Source organism: Haemorhous mexicanus, chromosome 3 (assembly GCF_027477595.1).
Source record: "Haemorhous mexicanus isolate bHaeMex1 chromosome 3, bHaeMex1.pri, whole genome shotgun sequence".
NCBI classification, from domain to species: domain Eukaryota; kingdom Metazoa; phylum Chordata; class Aves; order Passeriformes; family Fringillidae; genus Haemorhous; species Haemorhous mexicanus.
The window spans coordinates 34582351-34605998 of NC_082343.1; the positions used below are offsets into that span (position 1 = coordinate 34582351).

The 23648-nt window shown below is 37.6% G+C and overlaps 1 protein-coding gene across 9 annotated transcripts in view; it reads right to left on the reverse strand.

Annotated features, from left to right (window-relative positions):
• Window positions 1-23648, reverse strand: part of LTBP1 (latent transforming growth factor beta binding protein 1) — a 189431-nt gene that overhangs the window by 65611 nt on the left and 100172 nt on the right. For 5 of the 9 annotated variants that reach the window (XM_059841317.1, XM_059841314.1, XM_059841315.1 and 2 more), the window contains 4 exons: window positions 18696-18767; window positions 5084-5206; window positions 3406-3573; window positions 319-552 (listed from right to left, as the gene is read on the reverse strand). In XM_059841317.1, coding sequence (XP_059697300.1) covers window positions 319-552; window positions 3406-3573; window positions 5084-5206; window positions 18696-18767 — 597 coding nt within the window. The remainder of the gene's footprint in view (window positions 1-318; window positions 553-3405; window positions 3574-5083; window positions 5207-18695; window positions 18768-23648) is intronic. The other 4 variants (XM_059841316.1, XM_059841321.1, XM_059841319.1 and 1 more) reach the window with 2 other exon arrangements.

Here is a 23648-nt window from a genome sequence, read left to right on the forward strand (position 1 = left end):
CTTTCCTTTTTAGAATTCATAAATATATATATATATATATTTTTAAGTCTTACAACAAATATGTATTACTTCTGACAATAAAAATGATTGAGATTAAAGCAGTCTCGCTCTCTCTCCATGGTCTCAGCATCTGGCAGGACCTACCCATAGCCTGTGAGGAGTAAATCCTGTGATGCCACACACTGGGCATCACGGAATGCTCTGCTCTGGCGAGCGGCGCCTCTCGGCCCTGCACTGTCCGCAGCTGCCACGCAAAGAAACAAACCATGGAAGACACATGCACAGAAATAGAGAAAGACTACATTTCCCCACTCTCACCTTCTTGTACAGCCATCTCAGTCTCACTTTTCTGTGAGAAGGTCAGTGCCTCCACTGGCTCTTCCTTTGCTGGGAGAGGTGGAGGAGAAGTACCTTTAGCAACAGGTTGAGTAATCGGGGTCTTGCCAATGGCAGGTGGCTGTACTCTAACTGCAGGGTGATGGTATAGCTTGTTTCTGTGAGGGCCAGAAACCGTATAACCCATTCCACCAGGGCAGATTTCCTTAAAAGCAGCTAGATTTGGGATGGGAAAATATTCCTTTTAGGAGTCTAAAAGTGCAATATGTTGACATAGTGGAAAATATAATGACTACCACTAAGAAATTTAATCTCATATTGTATATACATATTTATAAAAAAACTTCTTAAAGAGAAGCTATGCATAGCATGCTAATATGACTGAGCATTCTCCCAAAAGCATGTTCTGGCTGTTTTTCACAGGAGCTTTCCACTCCAGTTTACCATTTTTCTTCAGTTATGCTTATCTGTCAATATATCAAGATTTTTTTTTAAATTAATTCCCTTCAAACAGTATATCCCTTCTATGTATTAATTTAAATGTGCAAATAGTTTTTATCATCTATACTGCATGATGAATGAAGACCACTACTGCTATAATTTTCTTTTTTGTAGAAATCAAATGGAGAAACCTCACCAGCCCCGTACTAGAGGAGCAGAACACTATCAACCAGTATCAACACTGATCCACAGGATCCCACCTGACTACATCAGAGGCCTCATAACACTCCAGATCCAAATTCCACTGAATTGAAAAAGGCTGGCTAAAAACAAGATGGGGATCATAAGAAGCCAAATCACTACTGGAAGAGAGAGGAAATAACCTTATTTATAAAGCTGCTACAGAAAAAGTTAATTAAATTCAGGCAACAGCACTTGCTCTATCTCTACAGGTGCTCTATTTAAGCGTCATGTTTTGCAGTTCTACCAGAAGGGTAAAAATAAATACAAGTCAGTCTTCCTCCCCATCAAAGACACTAGTTATACTCCTGTCAGGGTCAGGGAGACCTTTAGGAGTTTTGAGGGGGCAGTGCTTCATTGTACTTATTGCTCTAAGTAAAGCCATATTGGGATGAAACAAAAAAGATTTCGTCTCCTGTGTGGGAATTCTTGGCTGCCTGAGGGATCTGCCAAGTGGGGCATTGGTAAGTTCACAAATCCTGTTTTGAATGCATCAGGGTTTTAAAATGAATTAGCATCTAAAATAAAAGCACAAAGCACTAGCTAAAAGCTCTCCAGAGATGAGTTAAACTATACATTAATCAGTATGCATTAAGTGCACATTGTGTTCTGATGATGTCTTAGTAAGAGAAAATATGAAGGGTCAAACTAATTAAATTGAGTGGATTCAGAATAAGGAAATACTTTTTGCTGGGACATCTAATATCAAAACTTGCCATAATACCCAACTGAGGGTGGGAACTCTGGTCAAAAAAAGTAAGACAGAAAATTTGATGTCTGTCCCTTCAGATGCATACTTAGGACATAGGAAATCTTGCTTCAGGTCATATTCTCTCAAATGCAAAATAGAAATGTGAGCCTTATTCTACCACAGCTCTGATAAGAGCTCTCAACACCTGGGCATACAAATCTGGTCTCTCAGTGTCTCTTTAGGAGATGATTTACTTTGTATGAATATTTTAGAAGCTTTTTATTTTAGTGGCTTTTATACTAACATGGGATGCTGCAGTAAATACATTACCCCCTTCTGGAGTATCCCACTTTCACACATTTCATAGAAAACTCTGAAACATTATGAATTTAACCTGTTACAGAAAGGAACATGTTTTTAAATCACACAAGTAGTCATTAAATGGGAAAAGCTCATCAGAATTTTCTACTAACAGATTTTCTCTCTAAAGTCTTTTCATTAAGAAAAAAAATCACTAAAATAACCAATTCCATAAGATACTCAATATATTTTTTGTGACTATATAGCAGTCAGCAAAAGGATGTATTCTGTGCTCCACTATACACACTACTGGGCATAAAGCCTCATGCAATATTCTCACAGATGTGAAACACCTGCACTTAAATTGCAAGTCATCTCATGAGAATATATTTTTTCTCCATTAAAAAGCCATAGAAATATTATTTATCCAAAAGTGAACAGGATTTTTAAAATCCTGATCAATGATCTAATGACCCAATGGTTGTGCAGGAAACAGTGGCTTTAAAAAAAATCTATTGAAATGCTCAAAACTGGTTGTCACTTTCATTTCTGTAAGTCAAACTTCAGAAAGTAAGGAATCTGCTCATCATATCTCATAATATTTCTGATAGTAGCTGTGGATTTCCCAAAGCAGCTAGCTGGTTTGAAAATGTAAATTTTTATAAAATACTTCAGAGAAATGCATGACCTGAATCATGACAGTGACATGTGCAGCAGCAACTTCAATTAAGCACAGTGGATTGTCACTACAAATACCTGGGCTAAAATACTCAAGAGACTGGACATCATGCATATTACAACAGGCAATGATGCTGCTAAAACAAATTAATTTGACCATACATTTGGGAAAAAAAGGCAATATTAAATTGACTTTGATTGAAGACTCCATGGGCATTTAAGTTTTAAGCAACATCAGTGAATAAAAAGTACTTGACAACAGTGATTGGTATGTGGTATCTTAATCTATAACCTGCCAAAGTGAGAGTGGTGACCAAACAGGCTGATGTTTTTGAACTCCTTATATATTTAAATAACAGCAGAACTCCAAGGGAACATTGATAACACAAGAGAGCTTCATGTATCAAGTAAGGAATAGCACATTCCTCAAAATGGATGGTAAAGATAGGAAGGAAAGTGAGAAAGCTGAGACATTACCATGCATATCCTACTATCTGTAATACAAACTACATCCCATGTTGCTCTGTCACTGCATTCTCAAAAGCTGCCATCGTTTTGCCAGAGCCTTTAACAACTGAAGAGTATTAACTACATTTTGGGTTACTTTTCCTCTATCCCCAACCACATACTCTGGTGGTTGTTTTGGTTTTTTTAAAAGCATGCATAACAAATTAGGGGGCAGGGGGCATGAGCTTGTATTTTTAGTGGGAAGTGCTTACCTGTTCCTGGGAGTGGACACTTCTCACAGTGTGGGCCCCAGGCTTTGCCAACACTGCAACAGCAAAGCTGCTTGCTGAGCTGAACAGAAAGAGGATGCATGCACTGCTTTCCTGCACTAACAAACCGGTAGCAGGGTCCTTTCTCTTCAGCAACTACAGGGTTATCAGCTGCAATGAAAGTGGAAGAGAGGATGGTATTGTTCACATGAAAAGCAAAACAGAGAAACACGACTAGATTTCCAAAACCATTTCAAACACCTATCTCAGATGAGAATCACAACATTAAAAAAATTTATTTTGCATCAAGCACTCCTGAATGCCAGCTCACTCTAGATCAAAGATAAGAAGTATTTGAAAGAAAAACAACAACAACAAAAAGTAAATTCAAGACCAGCAGTTGCCATGCTGCCACAATCAAGAGTGAGAATCATCACTCTCACTTGCACACAGCTGCTGAAGATCAGCCACTGGCACTACACAGTTGTGTCAAGCTGTAAAGCCAAAGGAATGTCCATCTATAAGTAGGCTATGTCAATAAATCTGCAAAAGCTTTAAGTAGTATACATGATTTTTTTTTTTTTTTTCATAAAAGAGACAATTACACACCTACATTTTGTTAAGCTTAGTTTTAATGTGGAAGAGCCAAAGGCCATAAACTGTGATTAGGATGAGGTAACAGAAAGCTAAGTTCCATCCAGCTTTCTAATTTATGCATCCACATTAACATAAAGTTAACACTTCTGGGTAACACATTCACATAACTTAAAAGATACAGACACCTGATTTTCAACATGACATGGAGAAGCAAAACCAAAACCCAACAACCAACTCCTTTATTCTGGTGTTCAACTGCAAAGCAGTATGAAGTTCTTCAAACTGCTGAGAAAATCTCTCAGCAATTGAGTGTCATTAACTAGTAGCATAAGATAGTTAACCAAGGAAAAAAAAAAGAAAGAACTCACCTATGACTTGAGACTATACTTTATTCTATAAATGTAAAGATAGCTCAGAGAAAGAACTTAGGACTATAGCTATTTTTCACTTGTACATATTCTTCACCGAAAAAAAAGTGAAAAATTGAGCTGTTCTTTACATTGTCTTTTCTTCTTGCAGAGGTCATTGACTGTAACCAAAGTAAAAGCTAACTAATTGAGGGAAATATTTGCATTCACATCATTCACAAATTTTATTTCTCCTAATTATCTCTTAATTTTTAATTCTTCTTAATTAAAAGGTAAATATGCCAAAGACCATCCTGGCCTAAATCTTTATTAATGAACAACCCAGATCAAAGCTGAAGAGGTGGAAAAAGGGAGAGCAGGACATAAAGATGATTTTGGCTGAAACTAGTAGAGAGGAGAGGGAAAAAAAAAAGTGGAAACTCCAGGCAACTGAAAAATGTACATGGGAGCTGGGTATGGCCTTGAAGATTTGGTGACAAGAAGATCAGGAAAAGATAGAAAAGATCCCGGGCAGCCACTGGTGGAGACCAAGGTTTCCAGGACAAAGAAACAGAAAAGGGGCAGGAGCACTGAGCAAACAAAGCAAATAATCTCAGAATATTAGTTGGGGACAGGAAAAAAAGGTGACAGATGAGAATAGTTGGGCCCTTCATCTTCATCTGAAATGTAACTAAGTATCTAATTTGGTACTTCGATTAGCAGTACCAAATACTTACGTATGCATCTTGAGAGGGTAGGATCTGGAACAAACCCCATTTTGCAGGTACATCTGTAGCTGCCCATGGTATTCAAGCACTCACCATTAGGGCATACTCCCTGTAACTGACACTCATTGATATCTGTGGGAAAATTGAAAAAAAATCACATGCTGAAACACGTACTAATATTTTTTTTCTTCAGAAGTTCTCTCTTCTTTTAAAAATATATGAAGGATAAGTGTTAGAAGTTAACACTTTATTCAACACTTTTCCCTACACTGACATGTGATTTATAACCCTTTAAAACACTGCTGAGAACATAGCAGAAACAAAATTATATTTATACATCATTCTTAAGTACTCTGAATTAGAAAAACAAATACACTTTGACCGGCTTATCGACCCTTCTTCTCCTGACTAGATGACTGTTTGCACAGCTCAACACAGCTCAGAAGAACATTCAAAGACAAGTTTTAACCAATCTAGTATATTTTACAAAGGGTAGAACACTGCTTGCCACATTTAATACAGTTTTTATTAGTATCTATATTTAAGAGTACTCAGTGGTTCATTATGCTGAAAGAAGCACTATGCAAAAACATCATCTGTAGCCCCAAGGAACCTGATGGCAAGAACATGCTTCAGGGAGCACAGAACACACCTGACATGGAATGAATTGCAGGTGTGGCAGTGGCAACACAACTTCTTAACAATTATGTTGAACCTGAGTCAGCAGTGCCCTGGCAGCCAGGAGGGCCAGCCCTGTCCTGGGGGGCATCAGGCACAGCATCACCAGCCAGGCAAGGGAGGGGATTGTCCTGCTCTGCTCTGAGCTGGGGCAGTCTCACCTCGAGTGCTGGGGGCTGTTTTGGGTGACACAATGTAAAAAAGACATTAAACTATTAAACCGCGTCCAAAGGAGGGCAACAAAGATGGTGAAGGGCCTTGAGGAGCAGCCATATGGGGAGTAGCTGAGGGCACTGGGTCTGTTCAGCCTGGAGGAGACTGAGGGGACACCACACTGCAGTTACAGCTTCCTCATCAGGGGAACAGGAGGGGCAGGCACTGATCTCTGCTCTGTGGTGACCAGTGACAGGACCCGAGGGAATGGCCTGAAGTTTTATCAGGGATAAGTTGTTAAATTGGATATTTGGAGAAGATTCTCCTCCCAGAGAGTGGTTGAGCACTGGAACAGGCTCCCCAGGGAAGTGGTCACAGCACCAAGGCTGACAGAGTTCAAGCAGTGTTTGAAGAACACTCTTGGGCACCTGGTGTGATTCCTGGGGATGGTGCTGTGCAGGGCCAGGAGCTTGACTCATGATCCTTGTGGGTCCATTCCAACTGTGTGTGCTCTGTAATTCTGTGAACTGCTTTAATAAAGTTTGCTGTTATTAGGCCACCTGTGCAAGTGTTGCTTTCAGGGTCTGACTGAGTAATCCTCCCGTTCCCCAAGCACTGGGCCTCAGGTCTATATCACACTCATGGTTGCATTTGTAGTTCACTTACTCTTAAAACAGGACCTGTCTAATAATCATCTGGATACCATCTGGAACTAAGTCAGCCAAACTAGGTTTTTATTTCAGGGGACAACAACATAGTTTGCACTGATAATCTAAATGTCAAAATAGTAACAAAAATAAAATTTAAAAATCCTCTAATTCATAATTATCTGTGTCATAAATTGTGATCTCCTCTTTCAGAAAAATTGAGAGGAACTGAAATAGAGCTACCTTAAAATATTTACATCTATTATTTTTCCATCACACTTTTCCTCTCTGTCCTCAAGGCTAGGGAAAAACACCTACCCTGCTGGGTAAACAAACTTCATGTGGAAGTTAGAAATTCCAGTTAATTCTTTAAAAATCAGGTATTAGTGATAATTTATCTAAAATATATTTATTATCCTTCCTTTTAGCTTTTATAATATCAACCTCATTATATTTGACCTCATTGTATGTTGCTTCGTAATTCAACACCATCACTCAGGGTAAGAGGTTGAATATACAAAATGTAACAGATGTGCCAAAGTTTGCATTTGGAAACCTACAGAAAGATTCTTTCTTCTTCATTTTTCTCCATAAGTTTGGCTACCTGTCCCATGACACAAGAGTGTACAGTAGAGCAGACTCTGGCAGTTGCCATATCAGGCACATTTTTTTTCCAAATACTGTGTTGAGCTTATCCCTCAGCTCTTCCAGTGCTCTACCTAATATAATATCTTGACACCACCTGGATAAACTTCACTTCTATGCACTTAGCTGCGTGTAACACGGAGTAATAATTTATATCCTACGACTTCGGATGAAATGTGATGGAAACCACATGAATTACAGAGGATCAGCTCTGCCTCAAAGGAATTTTCAAGTGAAATTCCCAGACTATATGACTTTCTGACCTCAGAGGGAGTGGACTAGATAAAGAGGAGAATGGTGTAAGAAAAGAGTAGAAAAAATAGCTGAAATATTTTTGTATAGTAGTCTACTTTTTGTCCTGTCCAATGTTTAAGCAGGATAACATCCCATATAAGAACAGGAGGATCTTGTTTAAGGATTGTAGTAATACAGAATATTTATCGAGCTAGACATTTTCAGATGTACTTGAATTTTATGAAGTTTCGTCATCAGACTAGGTTCTTTCTTTTACCCTGAAATCTCAAAATATGATTGAAAGCATCTACACAGTCTCAACTGATCCCAGAAGAAAGATTATCACTATTCCAATACCATTATAATTTGTGAGTATTAAGGAAATGAACTTAAATCTTAACATTTAGCAAACTAAAGACATTATTGAAACATCCCTAAATAGAAACACAGTGATACTGCTGTAAAATTGTTGGGAGGAAAGGACATATTACTAATGTGCTATTTTCCAAAATTAGGCTCAACTAGAACCTGATGGAAAAAAATACTCTAAAATATCTAGAAGCTAATTCAAAGAAACACTCAAGAACCCTCTATTGAATTTCCTATCTGTTGGCAATTTGGGTTGTCAGATCAGTCTTCAAATGCTGAACCACAAAACGATTCTACTTGCTTTGATAAAGCATTTTCTCTGATGTCAGAAATAAGCTAGAGGAAGAGATAGTATCCTTTACTCTGAGTACAGGAAATATGCCATTATCTGGGTTCATTTAAAAATGAAAATCCTTAGCACAATTATACAAATTACACATACACTTATGAACAAAAATCATGTACAGATTTTGGAGGAAGAGGAAAAACACAGGAGAAATTGATACACATAATGAAAATAATTTCTCTACTTCCAACGTTGTAATATCCAGACATTTTTAAACAACTTTCTCCCTTTCCAAATATGTTTCTCAGTATATGTTTTTCTTTACAGGAAAACTAACATATATGACTGGGGGGAAATGGAAGCTGTCTGCCAAGCGACATACATAATGTATCGCTTTTTTAATGACTTTTTCTGGAATTAGAATTAGCAGAAATGCTTTGTCTCATGAAAACAGCATTTAAGTTTTACATCAGTAAGGAAGACAGCTTATTTTAAATAATGACAATTTGACTTAGATTTTACATTTCTTATTTTCAGTAAAAAGATTAAGTCTCTTGTTTGTTAACCATTAAAATACATTGCTATTTACATATATGTTAGCATGAAATGGATGGCACTTTTTCTTTCTATCTCGGAGAAGAATTCTAGCCTTCTACATGTTTTTAAGGAAGGTAAGTAGCTACATGGCTTAACAAAAGTGCATTTGTATTTTAAATGTTAAAAATTATTAATGACGCATTCTTCACTTATTAGATAATATAACTTTACTCATTTGCATCCATGTTCATTTTAAGGAATGTTTAAAAATTTATATATGGATAAACTTTATTATTTGAATATTAGAAGTATAAATGCTTCAAGGCATTATTTCCTGGAGTGGCTGGTTTGTGGACACATGGGATCTTCTTATAATTCATGAATACACAGTCATCCTTCTTTCCAAATGATTCAACTATTCTGCAGGAAGCATTCACAGATGCTGTCATTATTGCCTCAGTATTCAATCTCTTTACAGATGAACTGTTCTTGTAAGTCTTATACTAAAAACATAATTCCCTATCCACATGAGCTCTGCCATTGCTATTTAATGTGAGCACTGCTACATTAAAGTACCAGCTTATATATATGTAAATATCAACTAACAATCCTTCTAGAGTTACTGATACAGATATTCCTTTTGCTAAATTTGTCCAATTTTTAAAGTTAACATCATCGTGCATGTGCCAGTGCCTCAGCATAACTTAATTACAGTGCACTTTAATGCCTCTTTTCCTGGTCATGTCTTCTCAATGAGCTCACAGAATAACTGAGCTGATGCTCTATGCTGAATTACACAAGCTTGTCTAGGGATTCCACAGAAACAAGCCAGAAGCTGATAAAAAAAAATAACACCTCAAATTTTCAAAAGAAACATATATACACATAGGAATAGTGTTTATTTAACAACTTGAGCAGAAAAAAAAATTCCTCTCAGATTTACTATCCAAAATGTTTCCTACCACCTGCCAGCCTGCCTAGCTGTGCAAATTGAATTGGAATCAACTTGTTCAAGCAGCTCAAAAGGAAATCTGATTCAATATTAGCAGAATTTTTTTTTTAGCCCTCTATTTATTGTATATGGACATTAAAACTATTTCAATTTTACATTACCATAGTAATAAAAATTCATTTACTCCATTGTAAAAACTAGAAAAAAATGTCTGAATAATGTCTTGTGCAGAAATACAAACTGATGGCATGCTTGAGAAGTAATTTGATCAAATGCCTTCATCTACACAGAGGAAATACCAAGGGGCTAGGTACTATAAAACCATACATATGCAAATAAAGCTTTCCAAAGACCAACTCATTATAGACTTTCAGTTTTTGAGAAAAGCAGAGCAATGAAGTTCCATTGGTAAAAAGCCTCCGTTCCAGTGATACAAAAAAAGGAGAATTTAAACCAGGAAATATTCCACACAGCACCTCATATGGCTCCATAAAAACTCTCACAGTAAGCACTGTCATTTATAATTTATACAGAACTGGTAAATAAATAATTGATTTTTTAACAGTTGGTGTTTGATAATATGAATGACTTGACCCTTTCTCAATGGTAATAAATGGGTATAATCCCACTGGCATGAAAGAAGCCTTGTCAATTCTGCACTGACTGACAGCCTGACTCTTTGCTGTTACCCTTTAGTATTATCCATGCCAAATACGTGGAACTAGTCCTTGGCACACTGTGTCCCTGGATTTAGTAGTCAATGAAAGTCTGACTCATCCTTACAATCAGTTGAGATGGCAGGAGAAGCCAAATGCCATCCCAGCAGCCCTGTTGGTGACTGCTTTCACAAGTTCACCCAAATACACAGAAGCTTTGCCACAACCAGGGTCTAACAGTGCTGCTGCAGTACTGTACACAGCACTGTACACACACAGCTGAGTCTGCTGTGCCTCAGTTCCTCCTATACCCTTTTCTAAGCACAGCTTGATATATGGTGAGGTCAGCCACCACGCTCTCCAGAGCAACCACTGTGCTCCCAGCTTCAAATAACCCAGACACTGTAACCAAACTGCTGCTAATCTGTCCCACTAAGGAGAATTTAAAACAGGCTCTCTTAACAACGACAACGTTGGTGTTTGATACCTTCCCACACATTTTTATAGGTCTTCTGGGTGTTAAGTCAGCCTGCTCTCAGAAAATGCAATGTGTTAATGACTCACTGCCACTGAATTTCCTGGTGAAAAAAACCAAGCTATAACAGCCATTTTCTAACTGCATGCCTGCCTGCTTATGCAGAGAGTACAACTATGAACACAGTACTATCTTCGAGAATGAAAAAAAACCAACAACAAGAAGAAAAAAACAACCCTCAAAACCAACCAAGCAAAGCAGGAAGGTGGGAACAATATAAGATGGTGTTTATTTAATCAAGTAAAGCACACAGTAACTTGAACTTGTTATAAACAATAATTATATAGCTTTACTAAGTTCAAAACCAGATTCATCTTCAAAGAACTTTACATCCATTACTAGAAGATAAAAGATGGAAATGAATGGATAAGCCAAATAACAAAAAGAAAATTTACTTTGCTCCTGTTTTTCCCTGCTTGCTTTCTATGAATGTTAACAAAGAAATTTTATTTGGATTTTTGTCCAGTGTAAGGCAATCATCAAGGCTTCATACAAACATACCCCAAAGGACTTTACTAGAATCTTGGTCCACATATATTTAACACAATCAGATGAAGAACTGTTTTTACTCATGACCACATATAGACATTTGCATGAGTATCACAATACTAAACGAAATTTCCTTCAGTCTAAGTGGAGGCAACAGTTAATATTACCTATTTTCTTCTAATATCTGGGATTTAGAGAAGGACTAAACACTCTGGGAAAAAAAAGGCAAGAAACTTCTGAAAAACAACCTGACCCTTATCTGTTACTCTTCTCTAAACAGTTCTTGCTTGCCTAAAGATCAAAACCCCCAGTGATTTTTCAACATCTCCACCTGTATTTCCTCAAGTATGGATTTACTTGTTCAGCTCTCTTACATACACTGCACACTGGGGAACTGCAATGACCAAAAAAGAAATGCATCAATCAAAACTTCAAATTCTGTCCTAAGGTACTTAAATTTCAGTGACAAACATTTTCACACCTAATGAAAGGTTTCCCTCTCAGTGATGCAGAGGTATTTATGTACAGAAAAGTACAATGTAGTAGAATCTCTTTCTCAACTGAATTACATTGCACAGAACTCTCTGCTGGAGGGGAAGACATGCTGCAGAGGGTCTCAACTTCCAATATTCTGCTTGCATTCTTCAATTCTACACTGGCTTTTAAATTAGATTAAAACAGTGATTGTGACTGCATTAGCTGCTGTCCAACAGTACTTTGGTTCTTTACTGGAAACCTACAAGCAACTTCTCTCACATTTCCTTGAGCAATGTTATAACTAATTCAATCACATCCAGGAAATGAATCATTTCAGCTTTATTCTAGGATTAATGACATTTAACGCAGCCTGAGTATCCTTTATCCAAGAATAACAAACCATGCTAAGTGTAAACATCCAATCCTAGGAAAAATTCCTGTGCCTGCTTAAAACGAGATCTGTACCTGTCACTTACTGTTGAAAGAATATGCTTTGCTTGGTTACTGTAAAACATGCCGAGTTATTTACTACACCATAAAGCTCCTTTAATTTCCCTTTTTACTGAAATAGCAAGCAAATATGGAAAAGCCCCACAGCCTGCTTCTGTTCTACATGTTAACAGGCCAACAACCTGAAGGTGACGGCTGCTACACCCAAGCAGAAGGACCAATGATCAACAGAGAGCTGCTCTGCTACAGAGCACCCTACAAAAGCTGATGGCTGGAGGATCAGCTCTGCAGCGTTTCCCTTTGGCAGCTTCCAGCTGCACGGCTATTTAGGAAGAGAAGTTCACTGTGTTTTGGCTGTGGTAACCATTACAACAGACCACCCAGGCCCAGCTGGCCTCATGCAGAAATGTTGAGGTGGTGTAAAGCTGTCTTCTCTGCCTCCAGACTAGTAAGTCATTCGGACACACAGAGCAAGGCCACTGCCCACCCTTTTCGGATAGTGAGCAATGCCCATATTTGGTCACAGAATGCAGGAATTTGAAACATTCCTATAAAATTAAATTCATTCTTTCATTTCCAGGCTTGGCACATTGAATTTATGCTTATCAAAATCATTGCTGCTAGCAAATTTTAACCACATTTAAGTATTATCTTAAAATTCTACAACTGAATGTACATGTTTATTATCGTGTTCTGCAATCTTCTAATATTTCCTTATTTAAATCTATCTACTTATTTTAAAGAAACCATTTTTACTCAAGAAAAGCGGTCTATGAATTAAAAAAGGTCAGGGGTAACTGCAAGAATTTTGAACAATGTAAATGCAAACAAAATAGCCTTTTTTGAAAGAAATCACTGCTACTATTGATGTAAATAATGCAGTCAAATTTCTTTTCAGGAGAACTGACAGCTTGGAAATTATAAGTTCCACTATCAAAATGGGACTGGGGTTTGATTTTATTACTATTTTATGCTGAAGTAACTAAAAAAGGCATTTAAAATTTTCATAAACAAGGCTGAAGAATGTTAAGTGATTTAGTATATATTAAAATAACCCCTCTTCTGAAACAATAGATCACACTTGTATCATTGAGTTTTCTATATTACAAATTTGGTAGGTGAATTTTGATTACATGAATCAATAGGACTCAACAATGAACAAGTCGGACTTTCTAAGTCATATTACATGCACTAGAAGAAAACAACACATAATTTCACAATTTTTAATGCAGCACATAACAAGGTATGAAAAACTAAATATGCAACTGCTTTCAGCTAAGACAGTCATGATATCCAGAAGGTTCTTATAAAATTTGGACCAAGAATAGGAACTTCTAGAAGCAGGGATTTCTAGTCAGACCACCACAGCCCTAGTAACTTCACTGAACTATTCAGAATAAACTTGTGGCTAGAGATGCACTGCAGCCCATCTCACCCCCTCTGTCCCAAGTGGCTGGGGCTGGAGGACACAAGCAATCTCAATAGCTGACTACAGGCCTAAGCACTGTGGAAAGATAAATTTCTGAAGGGGGACTTCTACAGTTAGCTCTGAAATCCCACTCCATGCTTATCAAAAACTGACTGACATTGTTTAAATTACTAAGTAATAAAACCAAATGGAAAATATTTGTCCCCTTCTGATGCAAAGAGAACAACTTTCAGAAGGTACCACGCACCCTTAAAACACTCTGCTGCATTTAAGCAAAGAAAGCTGTCTAGATCAATTATATACTAATTAGAATTTGCCAAAGTATTTAGGCAAGTTCTTAATTAAAAATGACCTAGTGGTCAGTCATTACATGTTATTTAGTAATATCTGCCTTGATAGATGTTTTCATGGGTTAAGTGCTTTAATATGCATAATAAATCATGCTGTAAATTTAGATTGGAACATATAATTTATGTCAATTGTGAAAATTTGTTACATTCTGGTAAGTTAAATACTAGGCTTCACTGTGCACCATCTGACTGGTTGACCTCCAAATTGACTCAATAAGCAGGCATCAGTTTTTATTCTCCTTATGAAATATAAATTACAATCAATAACCTATTAACACCACACAAAATACTGTTCCAAATGTTTCTGCTATAGCTACATTAACCACTATTAATATCCTCTAAGAAAAATACAATGTCCAGATTATACTGCCTCCATTATAGTTGATTGTTTCAATAATAACTTGATTAGTGAGAATGAGAGGTAAAAGAAACAAAAACCAAGACTTTGTTGTTAAATAAACTATTGCAATGTTTTTTTAAATCAGAGAAAAAACAGTTGCTTATTCTAAGAAATGACCCACTGATTTCTGTGAGCTAGCAGAATAGCAGCAGAAGAAATCAGTCCAACTCATTTTGTGCTTTTGAGTGGAATTTACCGGAACGCCAGTTTGCAGAGCTGCACTTCTCAAACACATAATCAATGTCCAAACAGCAACCCAGCCCAGTTTCTGGAGATATATTTATTTCTCACTATGATCATCACAAAAGAACTTCTTTGAAAGATGATTGTTGACTTAGTGAGTAACATTAAACAGCATTTCTCATTAATGAAGCTCTTTCATTACTTAAAAGTAGTGAAATAAATATACAACATGCAGAGAAAGCAATTTTATTACTGTATTTTAGGGACAAATGTAGGAGGGAAGAATATACCTTCAAAATTTATCTTAAATCATGATGAAGCCAAGGGAAAAGTGCTTTAAGTCCCCTGAGCATGTGATTATAGAATTTGATCTATCAACATACAAGTACTAGTTTCTGCAAACTCATAAACATTTAATTTCAAAAACATAGGAACTTTCAAAGAACTTCCATGCACTTTTTACTTCATTGCAAAACAGCAAGTGTTCAGGTATTTTTCCAGTTCTTCAAGATAAGATTTCTAAAGTGCTCTGTTGGCAATATATTAGTTTCCTGAAAAATGAATCCAACCTTTTCACCAGCTGTTTTTTCCATTCTATTTCAGTTTTCCAAGAAAACCATTAGCAGACTAAGGAAACAGTAAGTATAACTTTAAGCAGGGAACCAGAAATTAGCATTGCATGTGGATTCTAACAAAGAAGTTGCAACATTGATAAGCTGTATTTTGGCTCTAATGACAGCCTTAGGGCATCCATGTGTGTACATGTAATAAATCACCCCATTGAAAAGATAATTACTGAGGGGGAAAAAGATTTCTTGATAGTAATTACACTAAACTGCATGAATTAACATATCCACAGATGGTTCTTTGTGGTCCTACTTACACATTAGAGAGAAAAATGCTTGATTACATTAGTTCACTCACTTGAAAGGAAAAAAAATAATGATCTGGTAATTATTCACACTAATACTCCTTAGTTGATGAAGCCTATGTAGACTTTTGACTGCAAAACCGAAGTAGAACAAAAGGTTAATTAGGCTTTTAGGCCTGAGTTTTCAAAGGCAGTGAAAGTTGGACAACATCTAGGTGAAAAAACCAATCTCTTTTAGCTGCAGGCAGGGATTCAGAAATATATCCTTGTTACTATGTGGTCTGGCAGCCCTGGCCCTTTCTAAGCATGGACACAGCATGTGTACCCTTTCAGCATAGAATAATTTAATTAAAACTTACACAGCATATGGACATGCTGTTCCACTCTCTTCCAATTTAATTGTAAGGATTCTTAAAGGAATATGGATGCTCCCACACCAGCAGCTTACACAGTTTTCTCCTGCCATCTGCGGCTGTCTGCGTTAGTGATATGGACAGCTCTTTCTTCATTAGCCCTGGCTTCTTCTCTTACAGAAAAGCATGTCTGCTTCAGATAAACAAACAGGACACTTCTGGCTGACCTATTGAGAAGCACATGCTAATGACCATTTCAGGGCTGAAATGCACCCTGCCAGCAGCTTTCACATATGAAGCTAGCTTTCCTGAAGAACGTTCTAACAGAGGTCAAAATCCTGACCCTCTGAAAGAAAATGGTAATCTTGTTACTTACTTCAATAGGACTAAATTCCCTCGTGGCTTTGTTTCATGGGGATTCCTTTTCCCATTTGTGTCTCCTTATTGGAATGTGTTAGTGAGCAAATTACACAGGAGCTATTTAAACCTCAGTAAAGCAATAAGGGGAACCTTCAACAGCCACAACCAAATCCCTCTCCAGAAAGTTAGGAGATTGTCCCCATCCTAAATTCATCAACAGTCTGGTAAGATAATCCTACTATCATTTTATGATTAAACACTATATGATAAATTTCCATGCATCAACTACAAGTTATATTTAGAGTCTACAGCTCACTCTCTTCTGGGATAATGACAGCAGTATAAAACAAACTGTTTAAAGCCTCATATTTCTTGCAATTTTAGTCATGTAGTACAAAAATGTGTCAGGGGAAGAATGATCAAAATCCAGTGCAAAACCCAATGAATAGCCTACCAGGTACAGATCTATTTCTGTACACTACTGTGGCAGTACTCAGTTCCCTCTTATGCTCCTACCCACAGACATACGTTCTCTCTCTATCAGCCTGTCACTGCTCAGTGAAACAACTTCCTGGCCTATTTTTGGCAGCCTTCACAAGCAGCAGACCATTTCTACCTGTCCATAACTCCTGAAAATGGATCTCAGTTTCCACAAAATAAGGTTTGCCGACACCTAGGTTCAACCTCTTGAACCAAGGTGAATGCCCTACTTGCCTTGAAATGTCTGCTGGGTTGCTGCTGTCTGAAACCATTGTGTGTTCTGTGGGGTATTCACACGACTACTGAAGGTATCAAAAGCTCCTGCCTCTCCTGGATCATGCTTAGAGGGTTGCATGAGGGCACAAATCCATCATGGCATCTTCTAGACACTTTCCAGGGTCAAAGTTCTAAAACCTCTCTTTTGCAGACTCTGAAAAACCTTGTGACTGATACATGGAACAAGACAAACTCTTTCAAAATAACTGGGACTGTCTTGCTGAAATGCATCCCCTGCATGTTTAATTTGAGGCATAAAAAGGCTGCCCATTTACATTTGACACTCAGTTCCTTCACCTTTTCACTTTGCAGTCCTCATTAGCAACATGCTGCCATCAACACCTCCCCATCCCTTTTTACTTACTAAGAGGACTTTACAGTCTTCCACTGCAGAGCAGGGAACAAACTCTTGAGATGCAATTGGCAGCTCTCCTCCATTTACTTTTTTAGTGTTTTGACCCATCCAGTCCTCCAAATGTCCCTCCCCTGCAAGCTGGTAAACCACTAGGTAGAGACCTGAGCAACAGACAGGCTCAGGCAGAGAGCAGTTCACATCTCCCTCAGCAGTGAAACAGCATGATGTTTGTGTTTAGTGCTCTACAAACTTTATTATTTTGGTGAGCAAATAATTTCTTTATGCAACTGGCTATTGCACATTCCCTCATTAACATGCAAAGTGAAAATTTTCAGTTAAATAAGATTAAATTTATGTCCAAAATGCCTACAAATATCCTTTAACATCATCTATTCTTTCATTTTATCCAGCTCTTCACCAGCACTACTATTTATTTGGACCTCTTTATTGCTTGCAGTATCAACACTGATCAAGAATTCTGGCCACAGCAGTATCAGCTTCACTTGAAAGACTTTTTCCCTTCCTTCCCAAACCTCTCTCCAGAGCACTGCTGCAAGATTGCTTACATCATCTCAGAGCTCCTTGCTCTTGTGCTGTGCCAAACCAGTCAGACAAGCAATTAAGCTTTTTCCTACATCCTCACCTGGCACCTCTGTGCAGTGCTCCAAGATACACAGAAAGAGTGAGCATTTGTCTGTGGTCATCTCTTCAGCTGGTCAGATAGAGATGCTACAGACCAGGAGAATCCAAATGTCCCAAGCTTTGCTTAGTAGCTGCATGATCATGCAGACCCCACGACCCTGTATGTTTTGATAACTTCTATATTTGCCAGCAGGCAATAATAATCTCAGAGAAACACAACTAGCCTGTGTCTAACTCCATACATCTCACCTGTACTATGCACATTCTGGAAACAGGTGGGAGCCTGTTACTCTTTACATGGCAGCCAGGTACTCATTCTTTTCCTCTCCACTTGAAAGGGATGTTATCTGGCTTTTCTCAGTACTGTTGTGCCTAGCCTCTTGAGTCCAAAAGAATTGTTCTCTGATTCCTCTACACTTTCGTGATAACAAAAATTGTTCTGTATTGCTATTTTCATCTGACTTAACGTAATATGTCCACAGATTCACTCTTTAGCCAAAAAATACAACAAAACAATGTATTTTATACATTTATACAGAAAAACAAAGTAAAAGAATTCTTATGAAATAATCTTTATACATCATCAAAGAAAATGAGGGTATACATAAAAGTTTCAGAAGTTATTTTCCCTGGAGGAAAAAACTCACTCTTACAGAGTTGTCAATATTTAGAAAGAGTCAAAAGTATACTCAACATTTTTTCCCAAATATAAATCAATCGACCAGATTAAATAATCTAAATCATCAATATCAAAGAAGCTGTCACAGAAAGCCAGTACTGAAACTAAACACAACCAATTTGGGTGCTATCATACCTTGACAAAAGGTAGCATTGATTCTCTTGTAGCCTTGTGGGCATTCCATGATAGGACCGTACCCATGGTAAGCTGAAAAAAAAAATACATCAGTTAAATACTGATCATTTATATGCTTGCAGAGCCTGACGGCTAAATTATTATATAAGTATATTTAAAAAATTTTAAGATTTTGTGAAAAATAGTTAAGCAAAAAAGACAAGCTAAAATTAAAGATTGTACAGGCAACCTTAATTCAATGTTTTTCAATATGTCTGCCACTTAACTCTTTGGTTATCCAGTCAAATTTGTGTTAAAAAACAAAACAAATCTTTGAAATCAGGATATCTTTCATCCTATTTGTTCTGAAATATTCAAATAATTACTTTAGCAAACCAGCTGCAAATATCACGTTTGGAAAATATGAAGTTGAAGATTCATTATGGAAACATCTAGGATTTACCTAACAGAGCTGTTGCATTTTAGAATACTGAACTTCACTTCATTTGTGAAGTGGCTAATCAGTGTAAACAGTCACAGATAATAATAACACTGCAAAATAAATACTGAATTCAATTTTGCCAAACTAGAAAGTTTTCAGTTAACCAGCTTTTTATTTCTATTGATTGTTTCTTTCCTCCACTTAAGGCTGCTTTTCAGACTACAGAAAACCATTTATTGTTTCTTAAACATCAAAAATGCAAGCAGTAACTTTGTATAGTTATGCACTCAAAGCTAACTTCTTGGCAAAGCCCAGTACTTTATTAAGCATATAGAACTAAACTTTTGGCACTATGATCACATAAATGCTTTTAATAAGAGTCAAGAGAGTTTTTCATAATTTGAATGTTATAACAGATATACCTTACATTCTGTCAGATCTTTTGCTTCATTTCTAAGTGTTCCAAATGTTCAATAAACAAAACCCCCCAAAACGCACCAGATTCATTCATTTACATCTTTAGAGTATACAAACTGTCAAGACAGAACAACCAAGTTGCCATTGATTGGCTTCCCTTCACATAATACATTTATCCCTGCTGCTTACTTTAAAACTGGCACTTGGTTGACTGTAATGACAGGGAAAAAAAAAAGGATAATTGTTTAAACTAGTTCTATAGCTTTGCCTATTATTTGGAAAAATTTAAGTGATAATCTTGAGTAGCCGGCTTTGGACTGAGATAGTTTTATTTCAAATATCAGTGAATTATTTAAAATAACTGCTTAAATAAAACATTGAAATTCTCCTTAGATGTTGCATAAAGTGTAAAATGGTTAAACACACATAGTAAAAATACAGCAATGTTATTACCGTTCTGAACACATACTTTTCCATCTTTACACTGAATACAATAATTCGAATACCAAGTACAACTTGAAAATTTTGTCTCTCTACTCAACTGGCAGCTACACATTTAGTTTCCAAGGCAGATTTTTCAGTCTTTTCCTAATGTTAATATTAAAACTAGTTGAAATTTAAGGAGACTTCCAAAAGCACAATGCATTAGTCTACTTCTGGTCCCCAAAAGCGTCAATGAAACTCCTAGTACTCATGTTGGCAGATTCAAACTCATAATTGCACTCATTATGTCCTAACTGATTTGTGCTTGCCATAATAGACCTGATTGATCCACTCTAAAACCAGGAGAGTCTCTGTAACTTTCTGTGGGCAGGAATGGTACCCTGCAGGGCAGCCTGCGGAATGAAAACAGCTTCCAGTTGTAGATGAAGACCATGCCGTAACCTATGCCAGCTCATTTCCAGTGCTGCAACACATTTTCCCTCCCAGGGTGACTCAGCTGCTCTACAAAGTGCGGTGCTGGACTGAAGTCAGAGATTTTAACCTCTCCCTCCTTCCTCATCCTCCTACTCCCACAACAAACAGGAAACTGGCAGCTTACTAGCAGCGGTTTTTTTCCTTTCAACAAAGAGCAGAAATGTAAGAAAGCCACAGTAGAGAAGAAGCTTGCTCAGTGATGGCTGGTGATCCATGTGGGAGCTGGATGGAGTCAAATATTACTTACCCTTTACTCACCTAAACAACATGATTGTAATTACTAAGTTAGCAAGAAGCCTGACCAATCACAACATCTCCCATGTAACACAGAAAGACCTTTCTTCTTAAAAGCTGTCTTCTGTTAGAAGCCCTTAAAAATGGAGATCTGTTCCAAAACTTCTTTTGGTTTTCGGTAATACTGAACAACCCATAAACTTACAGACATGGAAGCTGTCTCAGGCCAAGGCACTTAAATTTGCAACAGGTCAGGAGCCCTGACGGAGCAGTGACTGTTACCCAAAATACTCAAGTCCTTACAGAGATGACAGAGCCCTCTGTAAGACCATGGGAACAAGACATATGCAAACTTATGCATGTCCTTAAGTAGTTGATTGAAGAGAGAACTACCTGCTAGTGGCACTAAAGTATAGGCTGAAATATTTTGCTGAAGTGGGTTAGGCAGAAGATCACAACCTGATTACATATTATTATAAAAGCATGTCCACTTTTAACGAAGTTTATGAGGCATAAAACCATAAAAGTAAAAGGAAGTTTGTTTGCTTCCAAAATATCTACAATAAAAAGGGTAATACCAATTTAATGAAATATCAGAACAGGTCAGAGTTATATGGGAAGAATGTGGGACTAACTTAACCTTTTGAGACACATCTATAGATATCACTTAACTGACAATTACTATTTATTTACTTGACTCCCAAGCTTTTCCATCCAATACCATATACATTTATGAATATAATATATGCATATCCTTTTTACCACTCTAGCATTGTCAGTGTTGTAAAAATAAAAACACTTGATGAATATAAATCCTTCAGCATCCACTCTAGACTTCCATTAAATTTTCTAACAAATTTACATTTATCTTTGAAAATTGTTTACTCTACAGAACCATAACATTTCAATACTGTCACGAGTCTTAGTTTGACACCTATGCCCAAAAGATCCTTTAACCCAGATCCAGAAGAGATTTTTGGTTTTCAGGTTTTGTGCCAAAGTTCAAACTGAACACCTATAACATTTTAAGATGCTGTAAGATCACTTAAACACCTGCAACACACTAAACGTATCACCTTCAATTCTTAAAAATCTAAAAATTCACCATTTGCATCCATGTAGAATTGCCATAAGACACGGCATGATTAAATAGCATCATGCTTAGAATCATTCCTAAATCAAATGTAGCCTAGACAAAATACATACACCATTACTAAATCCTCTTGACAGATTCAATGAATATTCACTCTCATACTACCAAATGACACTCTTGATATAGTGATACTGTATTTTAATCTGGATAAAATATATAGTGCACCCTTCTCAAAACACTAACATACAGTGAGAACTCCCACCTCGAAAGATGAGAAATGTGTCCTATTATGTCTAGGAGACACAAATCCTTACTTTCCAGGAATGCTTTAATCAGAAGAAGAGGATTATTCCAAGTGGCACCATTCTCTGTCTCTTCCTGAAATCATACAGTTACATTCAAAAAAACAATTCCAAATTGAACCAGAAAGCAGGAGTGAGTATGACTCATACTGTGAGTCATTAAGGGCTCTGGGAAAGAGACTGAGTTCCTAGACCTGTTCCAAGAATTGTTTCTACATTTTATGGGTTCGGGCATCTCCTCATAGGTATAAAATGTAGATTAGAAATTATTCTGGCAGATAAAGGAACTCTGAAGTGACCCATCTTGAGCAAGCATGCTAGTCATTAAACTTTTTTTATAACAAAAGGACATTGCTCATCTCATTACCATTTAAACAAATTATTCAGTGTTTTGAAAAAAGAGTGGTGGACTTCCCTTTAGGAGAGGTTTTTAGGTTGAGTTCAAGCACTTCTCTGTACCCACTTAGGAAGCACCTATGGATCAGAAGTTTGTCACAGTTTCCCTATTTGCTTCCTTTTAACACTGTGCTGAGCACCGTGCCATTAAGCAGCTGCCTCATCTACACATCTACTGTGGGTTCCAGGCTGAGACAATCAATATTTTACCTGAACTGTGAAAAACTAGCAAGTGCAATTCCTTTCAAACCTGGCACCAAAAATTTGTATTAGTAGTTCCAACCAATTTTTGGTTGAAACACATTTCAGGCTTTTGTGATTTTTCTCATAGCACACCTACATCCCAAATAAGCAACATCTCACTCGCCACTATGATTCTGATGAACTAGATTTCAGTTGTAGCTCAACTGCATTGCCCAAATGCTTCTTGCACTCTGCCAGGCTGGTGCTATGACCACTTCCCTGGGGAGCTGTTCCAGTGCCCACCCACTCTCTGGGTGAAGAACCTTTTCCTAACATCCAACCTAAACCTTCCCTGACACAACTCCAGGCCATTCCCTTGGGTCCTGTCACTGGTTATCACAGAGAAGAGATCAGTGCCTGCCCCTCCTCTTCCCAAGCTCTAACTGCAGTGAGGTCTCCCCTCAGTCTCCTCCAGGCTGACCAGATCAAGTGACCTCAGCCATTCCCCTTACAGCTTCCCCTCAAGGCCCTCCACCATCCTCCTTGCCCTCTTCTGGACACTGTCTAACAGTTCAATGTCTTTTTTACATTGTGTCACCCAAAACAGCCCCCAGCACTCCAGGTGAGGCTGCCCCGGCTCGGAGCAGAGCAGGACAATCCCCTCCCTTGCCCGGCTGGTGATGCTGTGCCTGATGCCCCCCAGGACAGGGCTGGCCTCCTGGCTGCCAGGGCACTGCTGACTCAGGTTCAACTTTCTGACTGGCACTGCTCTCCAGCCTCTCGCTCTGCAGTCTGCACATACATCCAGGGCTGCCCATGGCCAGGTGCAAAATCTGGCACTTGTCTTTGTTAAATTTTATACAGTTGGCATGTATGCTCCTTTTAGAAACTGTGTTTACATGTTACGGGAATAAAATAGATACCTGAGTCTTATTAACTATGACCTTCAAACACTCAAGGAGGCTCTCTTTCTAAAGCTTGTCAGAAGA